Source organism: Brachypodium distachyon, chromosome 5 (genome assembly GCF_000005505.3).
Source record: "Brachypodium distachyon strain Bd21 chromosome 5, Brachypodium_distachyon_v3.0, whole genome shotgun sequence".
Taxonomy (NCBI): Eukaryota; Viridiplantae; Streptophyta; class Magnoliopsida; order Poales; family Poaceae; genus Brachypodium; species Brachypodium distachyon.
The window spans coordinates 13,405,982-13,422,919 of NC_016135.3; the positions used below are offsets into that span (position 1 = coordinate 13,405,982).

The window sequence follows — 16,938 nt, forward strand, 5'->3', positions numbered from 1 at the left end:
ATAACCAAAGAAGCTGACTACAGGAGATGTCCACAAATCACAATGAATAAGCTGAAACGGAGCAGTAGTACTGAAGGAAGAGGAAGCTGAAAACGGGAGCCATGGCTGCCATCCTAATGGACAAGCCTCACAGATAGGAGATGGTTTTGCTGCTTTATTACATGAAATAAGAAAATCTTGAGTGAGCCGAGAGAGGGACTGAGCGCTGGGGTGACCAAGCCGACGGTGCAAAGTGTCGGTGGAGGAGATAATGGAGAGAGCCGTGGGATTGCGAGCCTGTGCGCCGAAGAATGGGTAGAGCTCGCCGAGACTATTGGATCTCAGAAGAATTCTCTGTGTGGCTAGGTCCTTGACGGAAAAACCAAATGGGTCAAATTCAACAGAGCAAAGGTTGTCTATAGTGAATTTGCGCACGGAAATAAGATTCTTAACGATAGAAGGTGAGACAAGAACTTTGTATAAATAAAATGGTCGACGAGTAAGAGTAGTAGAACCAGTAGAGATGATAGGGAGATGAGACCCATTGCCAATGACTATGCCACTAGAAACAATGCTAGAAGGGGAATGACACGAGGTCAAGTTACCCGAACTGTTGGTGACGTGTGATGTCGCTACCGTGTCCATGAACCATTCGGCGCCAGACTGATGAGGAACAACGTTGCTGTGGGCGGCGGATTGGTCCCACGAGTACGCATACGGTGATTGAGGCGCTGGGGCCATTGGGGGCGGCATGGTGGCGTATGCCTGCGAGGGGACACCGGGGCGCGGCCCTAGAACGCCCGTGGCATTCGGCGGGATCCAGGCCGCTCGCGGCCATTGAGGTGCCGGAGTGCCCCATGGAACAGGGGCAAAATAGCCCATCCAGGGAGCCTGCTGGTTGCCGCGGCCGCCATTGTCACCACGGCCGCGACCACGTCCGCCCCGGTTGCTGCCGTTGTTCTGACCCCCACCACGGTTGCCGCCATTGTGTTGCCCTGCACCGCGTCCACCTTGATAGTTCTGGGGGCGGCCGGAGCACGATCATTGGAGGCATTGCCACCGTGATTCGGGTTGGAGGAGTTGTGGACGACGAGGACCTGGGGATTCGACGCCTTGGCCTTCTTCTTGAGGGAGTTCTCAGCCAACTGAAGGCGAGATTGTGCCTGCATGAAAGACGGGAATGGATCGAGGGACGGCAGGAGTTCCTGCTGCACCTTGTAGCGCTCATCTAGCCCGTCGATCATCTGAAGAGTCAGGGACTTGTCGGAGATGGGAGCATCGATGTCGGCAAGGGCGTCGGCAACATTCTTGAGGCGGCGGCAGTACTCCTCGATGGAGAGATCTCCCTGGACGATGGAGCAAAATTCCTGGCTGAGCTGGAGTTCACGGCCAGGCTTGTTGGAGTGGAAGTAGAGGTGGATGCTTTGCCAGATGGAGTAGGCGGTGGCGTCCACTGACATGACGATGTCCTGCAGCGTTTCGGAGATGGTAGTGTACGTCCAAAGGACGGTCGTGGCGTCGGCACGGCGCCACTCCTCGTCCATCAGATGCGGAGAGGACTCCTCCTCGACATGGTGGCGGGCGCCAAACCTGGAGAGGAAGGCAAGGAAGAAGAGTTTCCACCGGGTGTAGTTGCCTTTGGCAAGATCCAGACGGAAGTTGATGTAGTTGGTGATGGTGACGCCATGCATGTTTTGGTAGGGGGAGGGAGGGAGGTCTGAAGATTTGGAGCCGGAGGTCTCAGATTGGGTGGTGAGAGAGGAGGCGGCGGCGGCAGCAGCAGCTTCGGCAGCGGCGGCGGCGGCGGTGTCAGCCATCCGGTTTTGCTGAAGGCGAGATCGTGTCTGTGCTTTCCAAATCTCTACCCCACCTCTTCCCATAAATTAGCCCCATGATCCTCGCGTTGTGTTCTTATCGGATATCCACACGAACAGAAAGGGTATCGTTGCCTTGATCTAGCCTCCAGGCCTATTATTATTTCCCGGCATGTCATTTTCGACGATACCGTTTTTCCTTATTTTACTCCAGCGCCTAACAATTCTACCTCACAGATTAGTCCAGCCGCAGAAGATCGCACCTACCAAATCCCCCCCGGGATCCGTGCCGTTCCAGAGCCTTCCCCCACCAACCCAACCATTCCGCCATCGCCTCCGGGACCCACGCCATCTCCAGGATTCACCCAGGCGCAATCTACCCCGGGATCTGCGCCCCACTCACCAACCTCGGCATCATCCTCGTCCGCTGCGCCCACCGAGAGCCCCCCAACCACTCCACGCTCGTCACGTCGTGATCCTCTCCCGCCCAATGCCAAACTAGTATGTCCACTCGTAAATCCACACAAAATGGCAACCCGAGCGAAATCCGGATATCTCATGCCCAAACGACTCTTCAACGCTTTGACCACCAGTGCTTCCATCTCCCCAATTCCTGCCACCTATCGTTCTGCCCTTAAGGACCCCAATTGGCACGACGGTATGCTCGATGAATATATGCCTTAATGCAGAATGATACTTGGTCTTTGGTTCCTCATCCTGCAGGTGTCAATGTCGTTACCGGCAAGTGGATTTATCGGCACAAGCTCCATCTAGATGGCTCTCTCGCATGCTACAAGGCAAGATGGGTCGTGCGGGGATTCACTCAACAACCAGGCATCGACTATGGCGAAACCTTCAGCCCGGTTGTGAAGCTGGCCACCATCCGCGTCGTCCTCAGCATTGCGACGTCCAACTCCTGGCCGCTTCATCAATTGGACGTCAAAAACGCCTTTCTCCACGGTAACCTCGAGCAAACTGTCTATTGCCAACAGCCATCCGGTTTTGCTGATCCCGCATATCCTGATCATGTGTGCCGCCTAAACAAATCACTCTATGGCCTAAAACAAGCTCCACGAACATGGTTTCATCGCTTCCAGCAATTTATTCATTCTCTGGGATTTGCTTCCTCCAACTGCGACACTTCTTTGTTCATCTTACACCAAGGGGATTCTGTGGCTTACTTGCTTCTCTACGTAGATGACATAATCCTTACTGCCAGCAACACCACATTTGTCAACTCTATTATACATTCCCTCGAGTGTGAGTTTTCCATGTCTGATCTTGGTGACATTCATCATTTTCTTGGCATTAATGTCCACCGCAACCCATCTGGCCTATTTTTGTCTCACCAACAATATGCTCTAGAAATTCTAGACCGAGCGAATATGCTTAATTGCCATGCTATCTCCACTCCCATTGACACACGCTCAAAACTTTCCAGTTCAGATGGCAAACAGTTCGCAGATCCCACCCTTCATCGTAGCATCGCTGGAGCTTTGCAATATCTTACTCTTACTCAGCCAGACATAGCATATGCTGTTCAGCAAGTTTGTTTATTCATGCATGATCCGCAGGACAGTCATTTTCAGTTGATCAAGAGAATTTTGAGGTACATCAAGGGCACATCTCACTTCGGGCTTCAGCTACACAAATCCTCCACGCATGATCTCATTGCTGATAGCGATGCTGGCTGGGCGGGCTGTCCTGACACTAGAAGATCCACATCTGGATTTGTGTTTTTCTTGGTTCAAATATTGTGTCATGGTCATCGAAGCGGCAACAAACGGTGTCCAGATCCAGTGCTGAAGCCGAATACAGAGCAGTAGCAAACTGCATTGCCGAATCTTGTTGGCTGCGCCAGCTTCTGACTGAGCTACATCGCCCTCCTCGCCGAGCTACTCTTGTGTATTGCGACAATGTCAGTGAAATGTATCTCTCCTCCAACCCGGTCCAACACCAGTGCACCAAGTATGTGGAGATTGATCTCCACATTGTCCGTGACCGGGTAGCCCTTGGAGAAGCCAAGGTTCTGCATGTGCCTACATCTTCTCAGTTTGCGGATATATTTACCAAGGGGCTTCCATCGTCAGTCTACAATGATTTCAGGTTCAGTTTAAACGTCGTTCCATCCGCCGTTCTCACTGCGGGGGTGTAGAAATATGTAGTAGACTGTTTCCTAGGATTCTATTGTAACTACTTGTACGATTGTTATGGCCATGCGTGTCCTGCATGTGCGCCCCACTCTCCATCTCATGTATTTATACCCTTGTAACTGAATCAATACAATCACGGAGAGTTTCAGAATTCAGCTAGAGGAATGACCTTTTCGAAGAAAAAAAATGCACTCAAGCGGCTGCTCACACTAGCAATTTCTAGTAGTACAAGATTTTATTTTGGAGATTGCTTCTTGTCCGTCGATTCTGTGAGGACCAAATCGGAGGAGATCCTGCTTGCCCACGTATTGGCGAAAAATACACGCTTTCGTGTATGGGCTAGCCAAAATTTTGTTACTCAACCAAGCACATTCAGAATATACGCATTCAACATGAAGACACAGAGTTTTGACATGTGGGGCCATTCTGTCATAATGGCCGAAAATCGTAGTAAGAGTAAAATCGTGTCAAAAGTTGTTTACATATGATAAAACAAAAATTGTTTGCTAAACGAGGTAACACAAACTCTCTCAGAGTGGGCAATAAAAAGGGAAATTCACTTAAAAAATATCAGAAAACTGAAATCAACCGTAAGAAAGTTGAACACATGCGAACACGGTGTAACCGTCCATAAACACACGGGAAGGTCCACACCGAAATGACACTAAAAGACCGTCACTCTCAAGTTGACCCCTGCCCTGACGCTGCGTTCCTGGACCCGCCAACCACTATCAGCAGCCATCTCCGTCACCACGACAGCGTCAGATCACATGATGTTACGACGTAACAACAGACCAGAGCTGCTGATCTAGGCCAAAGCGACTTTTTTGTCTCATGTTACTTTGTGTTAGTTACGCGCCCACTAGTCTCGCGCCGGTGCATATCATAGTAGTACGCCACCACCCCTCGATCTGGCACACCTACCAATGTGCAGTGTATACCATATCGTCCTTCTCTGTGGCAAGCGCGCATAGCCGGGCAACAACCATCACGAGCTATTGGCCAGCGAAGATCAACTGGGTGACGATGGCCAGCAGCAAACCACCGGCATCATCATCGGCGGCGGCCGTGGACGCGGAGGTGGTCATCGTTGGCGCCGGGATCGGGGGGCTCGCGACCGCCCTGGCGCTGCGCCGGGTCGGCGTGGGCGTGGCCCGGCCTGGCGGCGTTCTGGTCCTGGAGCGGCACCCCGAGCTGCGCTCCACGGGCGCCGCGCTCACCATCTTCCCCAACGGCTGGTTCGCGCTCCGCGCCCTCGGCGTAGCGCACAAGCTCACCTCCCGCTACGATGCCTTCGAAACGTACGTACGCGTCCCTTGCGAGTATCAGCTGAAAGAAAGCAAACTTACTGCAGGCAGCAGCACATACATATGCCCAGCTTGCGTGTTTCCATTTTATCTGACCGAGATAGTTTTCCTGGGTGCGATTTGCTCTAATCAGTTGTTTTTACTGCGCGCAGATCCCGAGTGACCACTCTTGAAACTGGAGAGACGCAGGTATTCCGCTTTGCCGGAGACAAAAGCAGGTTGGTTGAATCCACGGACTGTAGCCTAGTACGGCTTCTTTCCGATTCTTAGTCTGAAACTCAAAAGTCTGATCAACTGCGCTGAACCGATTAAGAACTAGCGACGACGTCAGAGTGAGGCCGATGCATCGAAAGGCGCTGCTGGAGGCGCTCGCGGAGGAGCTCCCTGCAGGCACCATCCGGTTCTCTTCCAAGCTCGTCTCCATCAGCACCGAGACGGCCGAGGGTTCGCCGGACATCGCCGCCCTACGGTTAGACGACGGCACGGTGATCCGCGCCAAGGTACGCCATCGCAACGCAGCACTCACATGGGCACATTATTCCCCTTCCAAAAAAAACATGTGCACATTATTAGAGTCGACATTTAATTAAGCATGACTAGCGGTGGTTTACAAGTCGTGTTATAATACGTTCTTGATTAATTAATAAGGTGGTGATCGGTTGCGACGGGGTGCACTCGGTGGTGGCGGAGTGGCTGGGCCTGTCCGAGCCGGCGAGCTCAGGCAGGTCTTGTGTCCGCGGGCTGTCCGTGTTCCCGGACGGCCACAACCTGAAGAAGGAGCTCCGGCAGTTCCTCTCGGAGGGTCTCAGGGCCGGCATGGTGCCCATCAGCGACACTGACGTCTACTGGTTCCTCGTCAACAACACCATCGGCGCAGGCAAGTTAACCCCAAAACGTGTCCAGTCGATCGCTACCGATTCAGAATCAACGGAATTAAGCTTTCTTCTGCCTTGGAACACTGCAAAACTGAAAGTAATCGAGCTGCAGAGAAAGAAGCCGGCGCGGACCCCGTGAAGATCCTGCGGGAGGTGACCGACAACCTGGGCAGGAACATGCCGGCGGAGTACCTGGACGTCGTGCGCCACTCCGACCACGGCAACCTCTCATGGGCTCCCTTGCTGTACCGGCCACCGTGGGCCATCCTGAGAGGCCCAGCAGCCCGCGGGCCGATCACGGTGGCCGGGGACGCGTTCCACCCGATGACGCCTGACATGGCACAGGGCGGGTGCTCGGCGCTGGAGGACGCCGTGGTGCTCGCCCGGGCTCTGTCGCGGACGGACGTGCCACCTGCCGATTGCGTGGCCGCCTACGTGGCAGAACGACGTGGCCGGGCGGCCTGGCTGGTCGCCGGGGCCTACCTGTCCGGCTGGGTCCAGCAGGGTGGGACCAACGTGCGGGGCTTGTGGGCGTACCTGGTCAGGATGTTTCGTGACTGGATCTTTTACAGGTTCTTGTTCCCAAAACTAGCGGATACAATGTGGTTCGACTGCGGTGATCTGGTGCCGCGGACGGAGGATGGCAAGCGCCACTTGGAGTAAATTGGATGTTTGTACTCCGTTCATTATACAGTGTGTCCTAATCTGGGAACCTTCAGTATACTCGGTGGATCACTGAACATAATGGGAGGATGAGAGTAACTGCAGTCCATAATTTCAGATATCAGCGTAGTACAGTACAAGTCCTCGGTTGGTTGCATGCGCAGGATGATCTATAGTCTACCTGATGCATATCCAGCCAAAGAAGACACTTGCCACTGTTGCTGTAAAAAAACATACTTTCCACTGCTTAAGCAAGTACCAGCCCTTTTCTAAAACAAAATGAGACTCCAATCGTCAACAAATTTTAGTTCAAATTTCTGTTGGTATTCATTTGTCCCGACAAGAATTATGGGACGGCTTTCGCAAGCTGTGAGATGGAACGACAGGAGGCCTGAGAGCCTGGCCCTGGGGAGGCTTGCTGGGCTCAAGAGATGGTTGTTGGCCCGAAGGAGACATGTCTCGTTTTTTTTTGTTTTACTTTGAAAGGCTTTCTGAATCAACTGAGCAATGTTGCCTTTGAGAAGGTCACCATGTTGAAAAAACAAGCTAGTCACCCCACAGAGCAACCAGAGCTCGAGGTGTGTACTGATTCCACTCAAATTTCGCTGCCAAGACATCTCCAAATACAAGTCAAATATGAGCACTAAATTTGACTAGTAAATTTAAAATTTGAATTACACGCAATTGATGCCTAGCCATTTTGTTGGATGAGAAAACCTTCACACACCCTGTATGTATCGGTGAGTGGCCAGGTCTAATGTTTCAAGTCGTTTTCGTTATTTTTTATGTGTGATGTCTCTACCATTTTAGGGATTTACGCCCCCGAGCACAGGGGATGTGAGTACGTCCCGTTTTGCAAAGGAGTTAGGATTTCACGCATACGTGAGCGAGGGATATAACAAGATGATAGTATTTCACGCATCCATCGTGAGGAATATAACGCTTCCCAATCGAGATATTGATATGGCATGAAGGAGGCGCCACTTGATTCAACATCCCATTCTAGGTCTTGAGGTTAATACTGTCGATGTGGCATAAACATGTGGATCAATGAACACCAATAATTCTCATCAGAAGTTGTCAAAAAAAATCCCACCCGAATGGTATCATCTTAACTTATAAAATAAATGGTTGAAATGACAATAAGATAATTTTACATTCAATCGAATTTAACGGAACAATTGCTTTTGTCATGGAATCCATAATTGTCATATTCCTGAACGTGAGAATTCTGAGTCACTGAGTGTATTACCGACTTATCGCTGATTTCTTCAAAGGATGCAAAGGCCGGTCCTTGCCCCCCCCCCCCCCCCCCGCCCCACACACACCGGAGCTAGGCACGGGGTGCTGCAGGATGGCCACCTTGTCCAAAGGGTGGAGAGGCCGGTCCTTGCCCCCACCGGAGCTAGGCACTGGGCGCTCTAGGATGGCCACCTTGCCCGGCGGCAGCCCGTGCATGAGCAGCCATACAAAGAACCTGCTAGCAGAGGAGGCGGACGAGCATGCCACGGCAGCGGACGACACCTGGCCTCGGGTGATGAGAGGAGGGTATTGGCGTGGCAGGCGGCGAAGAGGATGCGGGAGCTTGAGTGCGGGCACGAGCGGCTAGGAGGGAGGCGACGCAGGGAACAGGGAAGGGAGGAGGCAGCGGTGGTTTTGTCGAAGAAGACGGCAGCGGCAGGCGAGACGGAGGTGGAGGAGGCCATGGGTGGCGCTCTAGATTCGGGTGGGCGGTGGGTGAATGGTGGCAGTGAAGCGCAGGAGGTCGGTGTGGATGAGGGGACGGGCGGCTGCGCGGCGTCGGGGCGGAGGCGAGCGTTCGGCCGTAGAAGGTGGAGCAGCATCGTGGCAACCAAAGCGCCGCCGCAGCTATTGGGCTGGCAGATGGAGAGAGAGAGCGTGGGGAGGGGGGGCAAACTTGCAGAAAAACCTAGATCCGTGGCACGACGGGACAGCGCCTTGGGTCCCAACTCAGCAGGAGGCAAGGCGAGATGCGGGTCGAGGACTCGGGGATGAGTCGGGGAGAGATCCGTGGAAGGAGACGCAAAATTGCAGTTTAGTCGAAACCTTGGAAAACAAACCCAGTTCCGTCCTTTATTTGGATGGCGGGTTGAATTAACAAAAAAAATGAAGGGGCAAATTGCAAAATTCAAGGACGGACGACGACGAAGGAAGCGTTCCTTCCTTTATTATTTGGGTAGATGATACGAAGAATATACTTTTGCAATCATTTGATATAAACTAGCAGAATGCCCATGCGCTGCCACGGCCCAGGAAAGCCACTTTTGGGTTTTCTATTTTTTTCTCTTTTTCTTTTTTCGTCTTGGGCCACACCCGTTCTTCCTCTTGGGCCAGCTTCCCCAAGAGTGTCCCACCCATGCCCGCACGAGTGCTCGTGCCCGTCTTCCTCCTCGCGCCAAAAGCAGCACACGCACGCGCTGGCCGCCGCACTCCCCACTTTCGACGACGCCTCCTCGACCCTCAACCCGTACATGTGCTCTGAACCGTATCCCACTGCCCTTCCTTTCCTTTTCCCCTCCTCAATCATCCCTCATAATCACGGCTGAACCGCCTTAGCGCGTGTTGTCGTAGCGGCTCCCGTTGGCCCAGATCAACACGCCGGGGATGAGGGCGGAGAGAACGAACATGTTCCCTTGTTTTCTGTGGAATTAAACGGATGCTGAACCGCCTTAGCGCGAATTGTCGTAGTGGCTCCCGTTGCCCTAGATCAATACGCCGGGGGATGAGGGCTGAGAGAACGAACATGTTCCCCTGTTTTCTCTGGAATTAAATGGTGCATGATAAGATGGAGCCTGCAGGCCAGCGCCGCCGGCTCTCGGATGGAAGGAGGCACCGCATGCTGGACCATATTTTTTGTAAGAATCAATCTGCCGCTGCACCTACAGATAATGAGCATTAGCAAAGCGGCGGAGCAAGGTCGAAGGTGTGAAGAGATACCTTTGGGCTTTTAATTGGGTTTTCTTCGCTGCGTCAGGGGAAGTATTTTTTATGTTGGATTAGGAAGGGTCTCCTATTGGGCTGCGCCAGGAGAGGGGAGCTCGACGTCTGGAGCGCACGGAGGAGTGATTTGCGTGCGGGCGAATGAGGTGGGTCTCGAGAGCTTGATGAAAATAAGGGAGAAAAAAAGGTGGAACGATGCGTATTTTTTACTTTGATTCGGTGCGATCCTAGGGACTCACAAATTTTATGAAAAGTTTGACAGACGACGGTAAAAGAAACGGTCCGTATTTTTTAGATAGGCATAGATAATGAACGGACGTAACAAGAACTAAACTTGTCTAAGATACCCAGAAGATCATGCAGAAAACACCAAAGATTCAACTTTTGTTTTGCGAAAACCAAAGATTATTCAAGTAACGATTGCTGTTTAGGATAAAAGCCTTTAATTGGTCAGATCTGGCAACAACTGACACATCTGCGTCGTCTATTGTGTGTCCATTGACAACTAAGCCAAAGATGGGACTGATGTATATGTAGGTAGGATTCTGCTGAGGCGCATGCCAGTATGCAGTTATATTATTATTACATAATGTTCCACGGGGGAAATAAAACACGTACGTATATGTACGCGCGGGAGAGCACGAGTGCACGACGTACAGTAGTTACACGCGCAGGCACACTACACACAACCTGAATACTCCGCACAACGCACAACGGCACAACATATATGCACGCGGGAGCAACACACATGCCGAAACGTACAAATACTGAGCCCAATACGCACAAAAAACCCTGGCTCTTATTTGAGAGAAACGCGCGCGCGCAAGGCACAGATCCATCAGCTAGCAGCAAAAGCTAGCCGAAGAAGTGGTGCTTCTTCTTCCCCTCCCCGCGGCCGGACTCCTCGTCCTCCTCGGCGTCCTCCCTGGACTCCTTCTTCTCGTGGTGCTCGTGGAACGCGTAGCCGCCGCTGCCCACGGCCGCCACCGCGGCGACTTCCTCCTCGATCTTGTGCCTGTGCGCGTTCTCCGGGTCCTTCTTCGCCTGGTGCTTCTCGTACTGCACACGCACGCGCGCACGCACAGCCGTGTAAACGTAAAGCATCAATGGCAGACATGCGATGGAAATTAACCTTGCGTATTATAAGTAGTTAAGTACCATGGCGAAGGCGCCGGCGGCGAGGGTGCCCATCTCGCCGAGATGCTCCTTACGCTTGTGCTCCTTCTCCTCCTTCCTGTACTTGTCGGACTCGTCGTCGTCGCCGCCGGGGGTGGACTTCTTGTAACCGCCGCCGCTGTACTCGTCGTCGTCGCCGGTAGACTTCTTGTACTCCTCGTCGCCACCGGACTTCTTGTACCCGCCGCCACTGTACTCGTCGTCGCCGCTGGACTTCTTGTATCCGCCGGCGCCGCTCCGGTCGTAGTCGTCGGTGGCGGACTTGTTGCGGCCGTAGTCCTCGTGGGTGGACTTTTTGTAGCCACCATCGTAGTCGTCGGCGCCGGCGCCTGACTTCTTGTACCCGGCGCCGCCGCTGTACTCGTCGTCTCCGGCAGACTTGTTGTACCCGCCGGCGCCGCTGCCGTCGTAATCGTCGGTGCCGGACTTCTTGTACCCGGTCTCGTAGTCGTCGGTGCCGGACCTGCCGTAGGCGCCGCTGCGGCCGTACTCGTCAGCCATCTCAAGTTCGTTCGTTCGATCGGGTCTGAGACTTTGAGAGAGAAAACAGTACACTTGTCACAACTCACAAGTGTAAAGCGCGCTGGTTTGTTTGTCCTATGAGCACAGCAACGTGGAGTATTTATAGCAGAGAGCTCCAGTTTGGCAGGCCAGATCGATCGTGGCTAATTTGCCGCGTACGTATTGCTGTAATGCATGCGAAATCAAATAAATCATACTCTACAGCTCTACTTGGAAGTTGGAAAAGTGGATTTATGTTCGCAGAGATGAAACTGTGTTTGCACATCGACATCAACTTGTTGGACCACAATTAATGTGGACGGGGTTTATTCCTTGAGTTTCTTGGATCTCAGACTATGTTAGTTTACAATACTCCTAAATAAATATGGACCGTCCATTTATCTTAATCTAATGATCAATTTTACGTGAGACTACAACACAAGTCTCAAGGAGTACCAACCCTAAAACCTAGGAAGTACCTTCACATTAAGGGTAAAATTGTAACAACACATCAACAAATTACATTGTCCACAGGTGATTTAGGAATCCAATCTGATGGGTACCTGTTAATCAAAATGAAATCAGAATGCTCACGCGCGCTCCTGGGTCTAATCTAATGTGTGTGTTAATCAACATTAAGAACCATAACAGGATCGCGTATTCGGGCACGGCGGCCGGCGGCGTGGATCGCGTATTCGGGTACCGCGGCCGGCGGCGTGGATCGTGGATTCGGGCACGGCGGCCGGCGGCATGGATCGATTGTGCTCGTCGGCTATCGGCACGGCTGCCTGCGGCGACCTAGGGGCACAGCCGCGTCGGAGAGGTTGACGATGACCACGACCGTTTGTGCTGAACAGTGCACTGTCGATCATCAATGATCCTATTCCTTGAATCAGTATTTCATTGTAGTGTAATGAATCTTGCTAACTGACGTACTCCTGTTTGTGAATATGGATCGGGAGGTTAGTGAGCGCCTGAGCAGTAGGGGGGAGAGTTAGCCGGAGGGAGGGGAATCAAGTTTGCCGGTGAAGTGCATGCGTGCAATGGCAGGCACGCAAGGGTAAGAGGGGCGGACATGGCCACATGGGGATTCCTGAGTACACCGTGATCGATTTGGGAAGATAGATGGGAGACAATGCTAAGACAAAGTCTAAATTAACCCTGTGAACGGACGGTTAGATTTGCCAGGTACTCCTCACGGTTCCTATGGAGTACCGGGCCCGGTACTGTAAAATTTTCCCAGACTAATGGTTAGGGACTGTTGGATATGGCCCAAGTTTGTTCTACCAAATATTTGGCTTTCTAAAACACTGGCCAACTTTTTTTGTTTGAGTTGGCTTGTGGAAGTTTGACATCCATCCAAATAAGGACCAAACTTTAGCGTTGGAGGCCCATACAAGGAGACTCAGTATGCCTGAAACAATTGTCAGTTTTTTTCATATTGACAAAATACCCCCGGGTCCACAGGTTGAAGTAACCAAGTTGAAGTGCTTAACTATTCATTTAATTCTCTCATAGATCTGACAGCTATGGCGTCCAGCTGTTGTTTAACCATTCCTTTAATTTTCTCCACTCCAATGCCGAGACATACGAAGAATGAAATGGAAAACTAAAGAGTGGAACAATTTATCAACACGCTGAGGCATAACATTATGAATTTTGTGATGTTAAGTAAAATCAAGGAAGTGTTGCTAAAATTTTCAATTTTTAATGCCAAAATCATTATTACTCATTTCAAAATTTTACAGAAACTTACTCTGAAACAGTGTGTTACTGACATCTAAAAATTCTAAAATATATAAGTTCTCTAAAATGAGTACTTTGTTGTAAAGAAAATCAACATAGTATCTATGGAAAAAATTGTCTTTTCATCTCTTACTTAACGGTCAACTAGCGGTCAACTAACGGTAGTCGCATATTTGCACCCCATGCAAAATTTGAGTGACAAATTTGGAACAAGAAAATTCTGAGTGGCATTTGGGCAAAATTTGAATGGTAAATATGAAATTCTCTCTTAAAATTCGTGTTACTCCGTCTAAGGAGTAGTTCATAAAATAATATTAAAATGCAGCATAATTATCTCTAAAAGTTACTCCCTCTGATACTAAATTCTTATCTCAAAATTATCTAAATATGGATGTATCTATTCTTAAAAGACGCCTAGATACATGTAATATTTCGAAAACAATTTAGAATCGGTGGGAGTAACTAGTTTATAATAAAATCACGCAGGTGATACTGTCTCTTTGATTTGGCCGTTGTGTCATCATCAGACATAAAGAAGTTAGTTATCACTTCCATACATCGATCGCTGCCCGCATACGTGCTCGATCCGTAGGCCGGTGTGTTCAATGCGACTTATCATGGCCGGCGTCGGTACGCAATTAAGATCCAGCCTCCAGAGCATGAATGCGCCCGCGTACACCACGCAGTCGCTCGCATCGCATCGCGGTCCAAAGTCCAAACTAACAACATATGGACTGAACCCATACCGGCCGGCATACCGCTGGATGGCCGGATGGAGCCTCGAGCTCAGTTCTCAACGGGAAAGGAAGGCCGGGACGGGATCGCTGTTCGCGGCGTCTCTCCGGAACAAAATTCTTCACAGTACTCTCCAGTGCGCCGCGCACGTACAGGATTACATAAGGCCACTCACAGGTTCCAGTGTTCCATTCCCACCAGAAAATAAAGATCTGGATTCTGGACTCAATCTCCTCTTCTTTTGTCCTTTCCCAGAGTTTAGCGTCGGCGAGCAAGTGGTGCGCGCGACTTGCAAATTAAAGGCAAAATCTTGCATCTCGCAACTTGCATGCAGAGCATAAAGCTCAAAGAGATTCAAGCAGATAAAGCCTGCCGCCTGCCGGTTCGCTCAAAGTAAACCGGCCGGGGGCACATAATCGAACCATCGAAGTGGACGCGCCGGGCCGGGCCAGCGGGATCAACATCGGCATGTGTGATGTGTCGATCTCGAGTTGGTTGGCTCAAGGGCGGGCTGGGGAAGCAAGTGTCGGCAGGGTGCGTCTCAAGGGCGCGCGCGGCCGGCCTGTGCAAGCTAGGCGCGGATATCCCGCGTTGATACCCCGACGACGGCGATCGATCGGTCGTCGGTACACGCCCGTGCCCGCGCGCGGCTGGCTGGTCGCGTCGCGCCAGTGGATATAATGTGGTTGCACGTCCACTTTGGCCTGCCGGCCCTGGGCGTTCAGGTCGCCGTCGGCAACCAGCAGTCCGGAACCGACAGCCGCGACGGCGACATGGATATGGGGCTGGATGAGGCCAGTGACGCGTCGCGTGCGCGTTCGTTGATGGGAAGACGTACGTACGACCGCTAGCTAGTTGCGTCCACGTGTAAACGTACGTACGTGGGTGGTGGCCGGTAGTATAGGGGTATATGGTACGAGTGGAATACGATCGATCAGTGTGCTTATGCAACGTGTATGCTCTCGTCTCGATCTAGCGAGACCATTCGTTATTCGTAAGTGTGGTTAGGCGTTCGTGTAAGGCAGGCAGGCAGCTTGCCATTTCTTTCTGTCTATGATCGACTTCATTGGTTGCGTTTAAGAAGAGTTAACACGGAACACATGGATTCATGATTCCGCCTACATACATACGCGCAGGCATTGCTAGCATGTGCGATGATCCTTTAATCCGTCAGGATAGCTAGTTCACTTTGCGCGCGAACGGTTCAAGAGGTTCGCAAGGTCCACTTTCCACAAGGATTAAGAAACTGCAACCAACCCAGTTCTAACAGAAAGAATATGACTGGGGGAGTGGCGCTGCACAGCATTACAAAGGATTATACGGAGTACTCCCTCCGTCCCATACTGAGTTACTCAAATTTGTCCAAACATGAATGTATCTATGCCTAAAAGATGTCTAGATACATGTAATAGAAATTCACTTAATATGAGACGGAAGGAGTACTATGTTTTATGTTTTATTCAATGTATCACAAAGTAGCATTACTTCTATTACATATTTGTACATGGAAAAGGCATAGTAGTGCTGTGGCAAGCAAGACTGCTACATACAGACCGGTACGTGCTACATATAGGTAAATCCATCCTGTGGATAGGAGTAAGAAAACACATATGCTAAATCCTTTACCAAGGACCAGTAACAACAACCACACATAAATGATAGCATCAAGGACACACTTATTCACTTTCTTGACAATCTTCTCTAGTAATCGTCAGAGCCGGTCTTGCCAGTCCCGGCAGTATACTCATCGGTGCTGGACTTGTTGTAGCCACCACTGTACTCATCAGCGCCTGGCTTGTTGTAGCCACTGCCGCCATAGTCATCAGTGGTGGACTTGTTGTACCCACTGCCACTGTAGTCATCAGTGTTGGAGGTGTTCTTGCCGCTGCCATAGTCTTCGATGCTTGATTTGTCGTAGGCAGACTCCTCGGTGGTCGATTTGGCGTAGGAGTCCTCCTCAGTGCTTGATTTCTTGTAGCCGCTTCCGCCATAGCCATCCTCGGTGCTGGAGTTCTTGTATCCACTGTCATAGCCACCAGCGCTGGGTTTGTTGTAGCCGCCGCCGCTGTAATCATCGGTGCTAGATTTGTTGTGACCGCCACTGAAATCGTCTGTGCTGGACTTGTTGTAGTCACCACTGGCACTGTAATCATCGGTACTAGTTTTGTTGTAGCCGTCACTGGCACCGTAGTCATCGGTGCTAGATTTTTTCAGGCCACCACTGGCACCATCCATGCCCGACTTGTTGTAGCCACCACTGCCACCATAGTCGTTGGTGTTGGAGTTCTTATACTCGCCATCATTGTTGTCATTGCTGGATTTGTTGAACCCACCAGTACCACGGCCATAGTCTTCCTCGCTAGTCTTGCTGTACCCGCCTTCATCATCATTTGCACCAGACCTTCCATAGCTGCTGCGATCATACTCGTCTGCCATTTCAAAATGAAAAGCAATGAATCACACAGAACACAAGTAGATGATACTTGGTTGCACTATGGTACCAAGAAGCATACGGTAGGAGGTATTTATAGCAGGTAAACCTAGCAACATCTAGGGCTCTAGGCAGTTTAAATAAATTATTGGATCAGAACGAGGCTCCATAAACCCAGAATATGGGTGGCTAATATCATGCACACTTAATGACTGAAAGCACTTCATTTGTTCTCTGGTGGAGATTTTTTGCAATCTTTGGAGCCAAGGGACAGTTGGAATTGGACCAACGTGTGACCACACAAAAAAGAAAAGGTAATCCACAAAATAGTATGTTCTTCAACCCTGCAAGATCTCCAATGCACCGCATATTATTTTAGCTAACGAATGTAAACATACATGGAAAAAAATCACTTCCCTTATCAACCAGATGAATACTAGGGCAAGTTGTTTACATATAATTTTTCTTAGAAACACTACTGCAGGTTTATGCAGTACAGCTGTTTAACTGTGAAAGCTTAAACGGTTCTGAAAGGGAAAGCAAACTATACACAACTCATATTGCAACAGAAAGCACAAGCATGCTGTGAGAAGAAAA

At 50.8% G+C, this 16,938-nt stretch overlaps 2 protein-coding genes and 1 long non-coding RNA gene across 4 annotated transcripts; 2 read left to right on the plus strand and 1 right to left on the minus strand.

Moving 5' to 3' along the window:
- Positions 1-4,821: 4,821 nt before the first annotated feature.
- On the plus strand, positions 4,822-7,071 carry LOC100836731 (monooxygenase 2). Of its 2 annotated transcripts, none has more exons than XM_014895498.2 (5): positions 4,822-5,247; positions 5,406-5,471; positions 5,573-5,753; positions 5,902-6,130; positions 6,241-7,071. In XM_014895498.2, the coding sequence occupies exons 1-5, from the start codon at positions 4,973-4,975 to the stop codon at positions 6,789-6,791; spliced, it is 1,302 nt and encodes a 433-aa protein (XP_014750984.1). In that variant the 5' UTR covers positions 4,822-4,972; the 3' UTR covers positions 6,792-7,071. The 2 variants fall into 2 exon arrangements, with proteins under 2 accessions (XP_014750984.1, XP_014750983.1); XM_014895497.2 differs by having other exon boundaries at positions 4,824-5,247; positions 5,567-5,753.
- A 3,204-nt stretch (positions 7,072-10,275) lies between these two features.
- On the minus strand, positions 10,276-16,457 carry LOC100822602 (RNA-binding motif protein, X-linked-like-3). The gene is made up of 3 exons (XM_003579688.4): positions 15,615-16,457; positions 10,911-11,486; positions 10,276-10,811 (listed from the first exon to the last, which is right to left on the minus strand). The coding sequence occupies exons 1-3, from the start codon at positions 16,344-16,346 to the stop codon at positions 10,608-10,610; spliced, it is 1,512 nt and encodes a 503-aa protein (XP_003579736.2). The 5' UTR covers positions 16,347-16,457; the 3' UTR covers positions 10,276-10,607.
- LOC112269456 lies at positions 13,503-15,019 on the plus strand. The gene is made up of 2 exons (XR_002961305.1): positions 13,503-14,087; positions 14,166-15,019. It is a non-coding gene; the product is annotated as an uncharacterized LOC112269456 (long non-coding RNA).
- Positions 16,458-16,938: the final 481 nt, after the last annotated feature.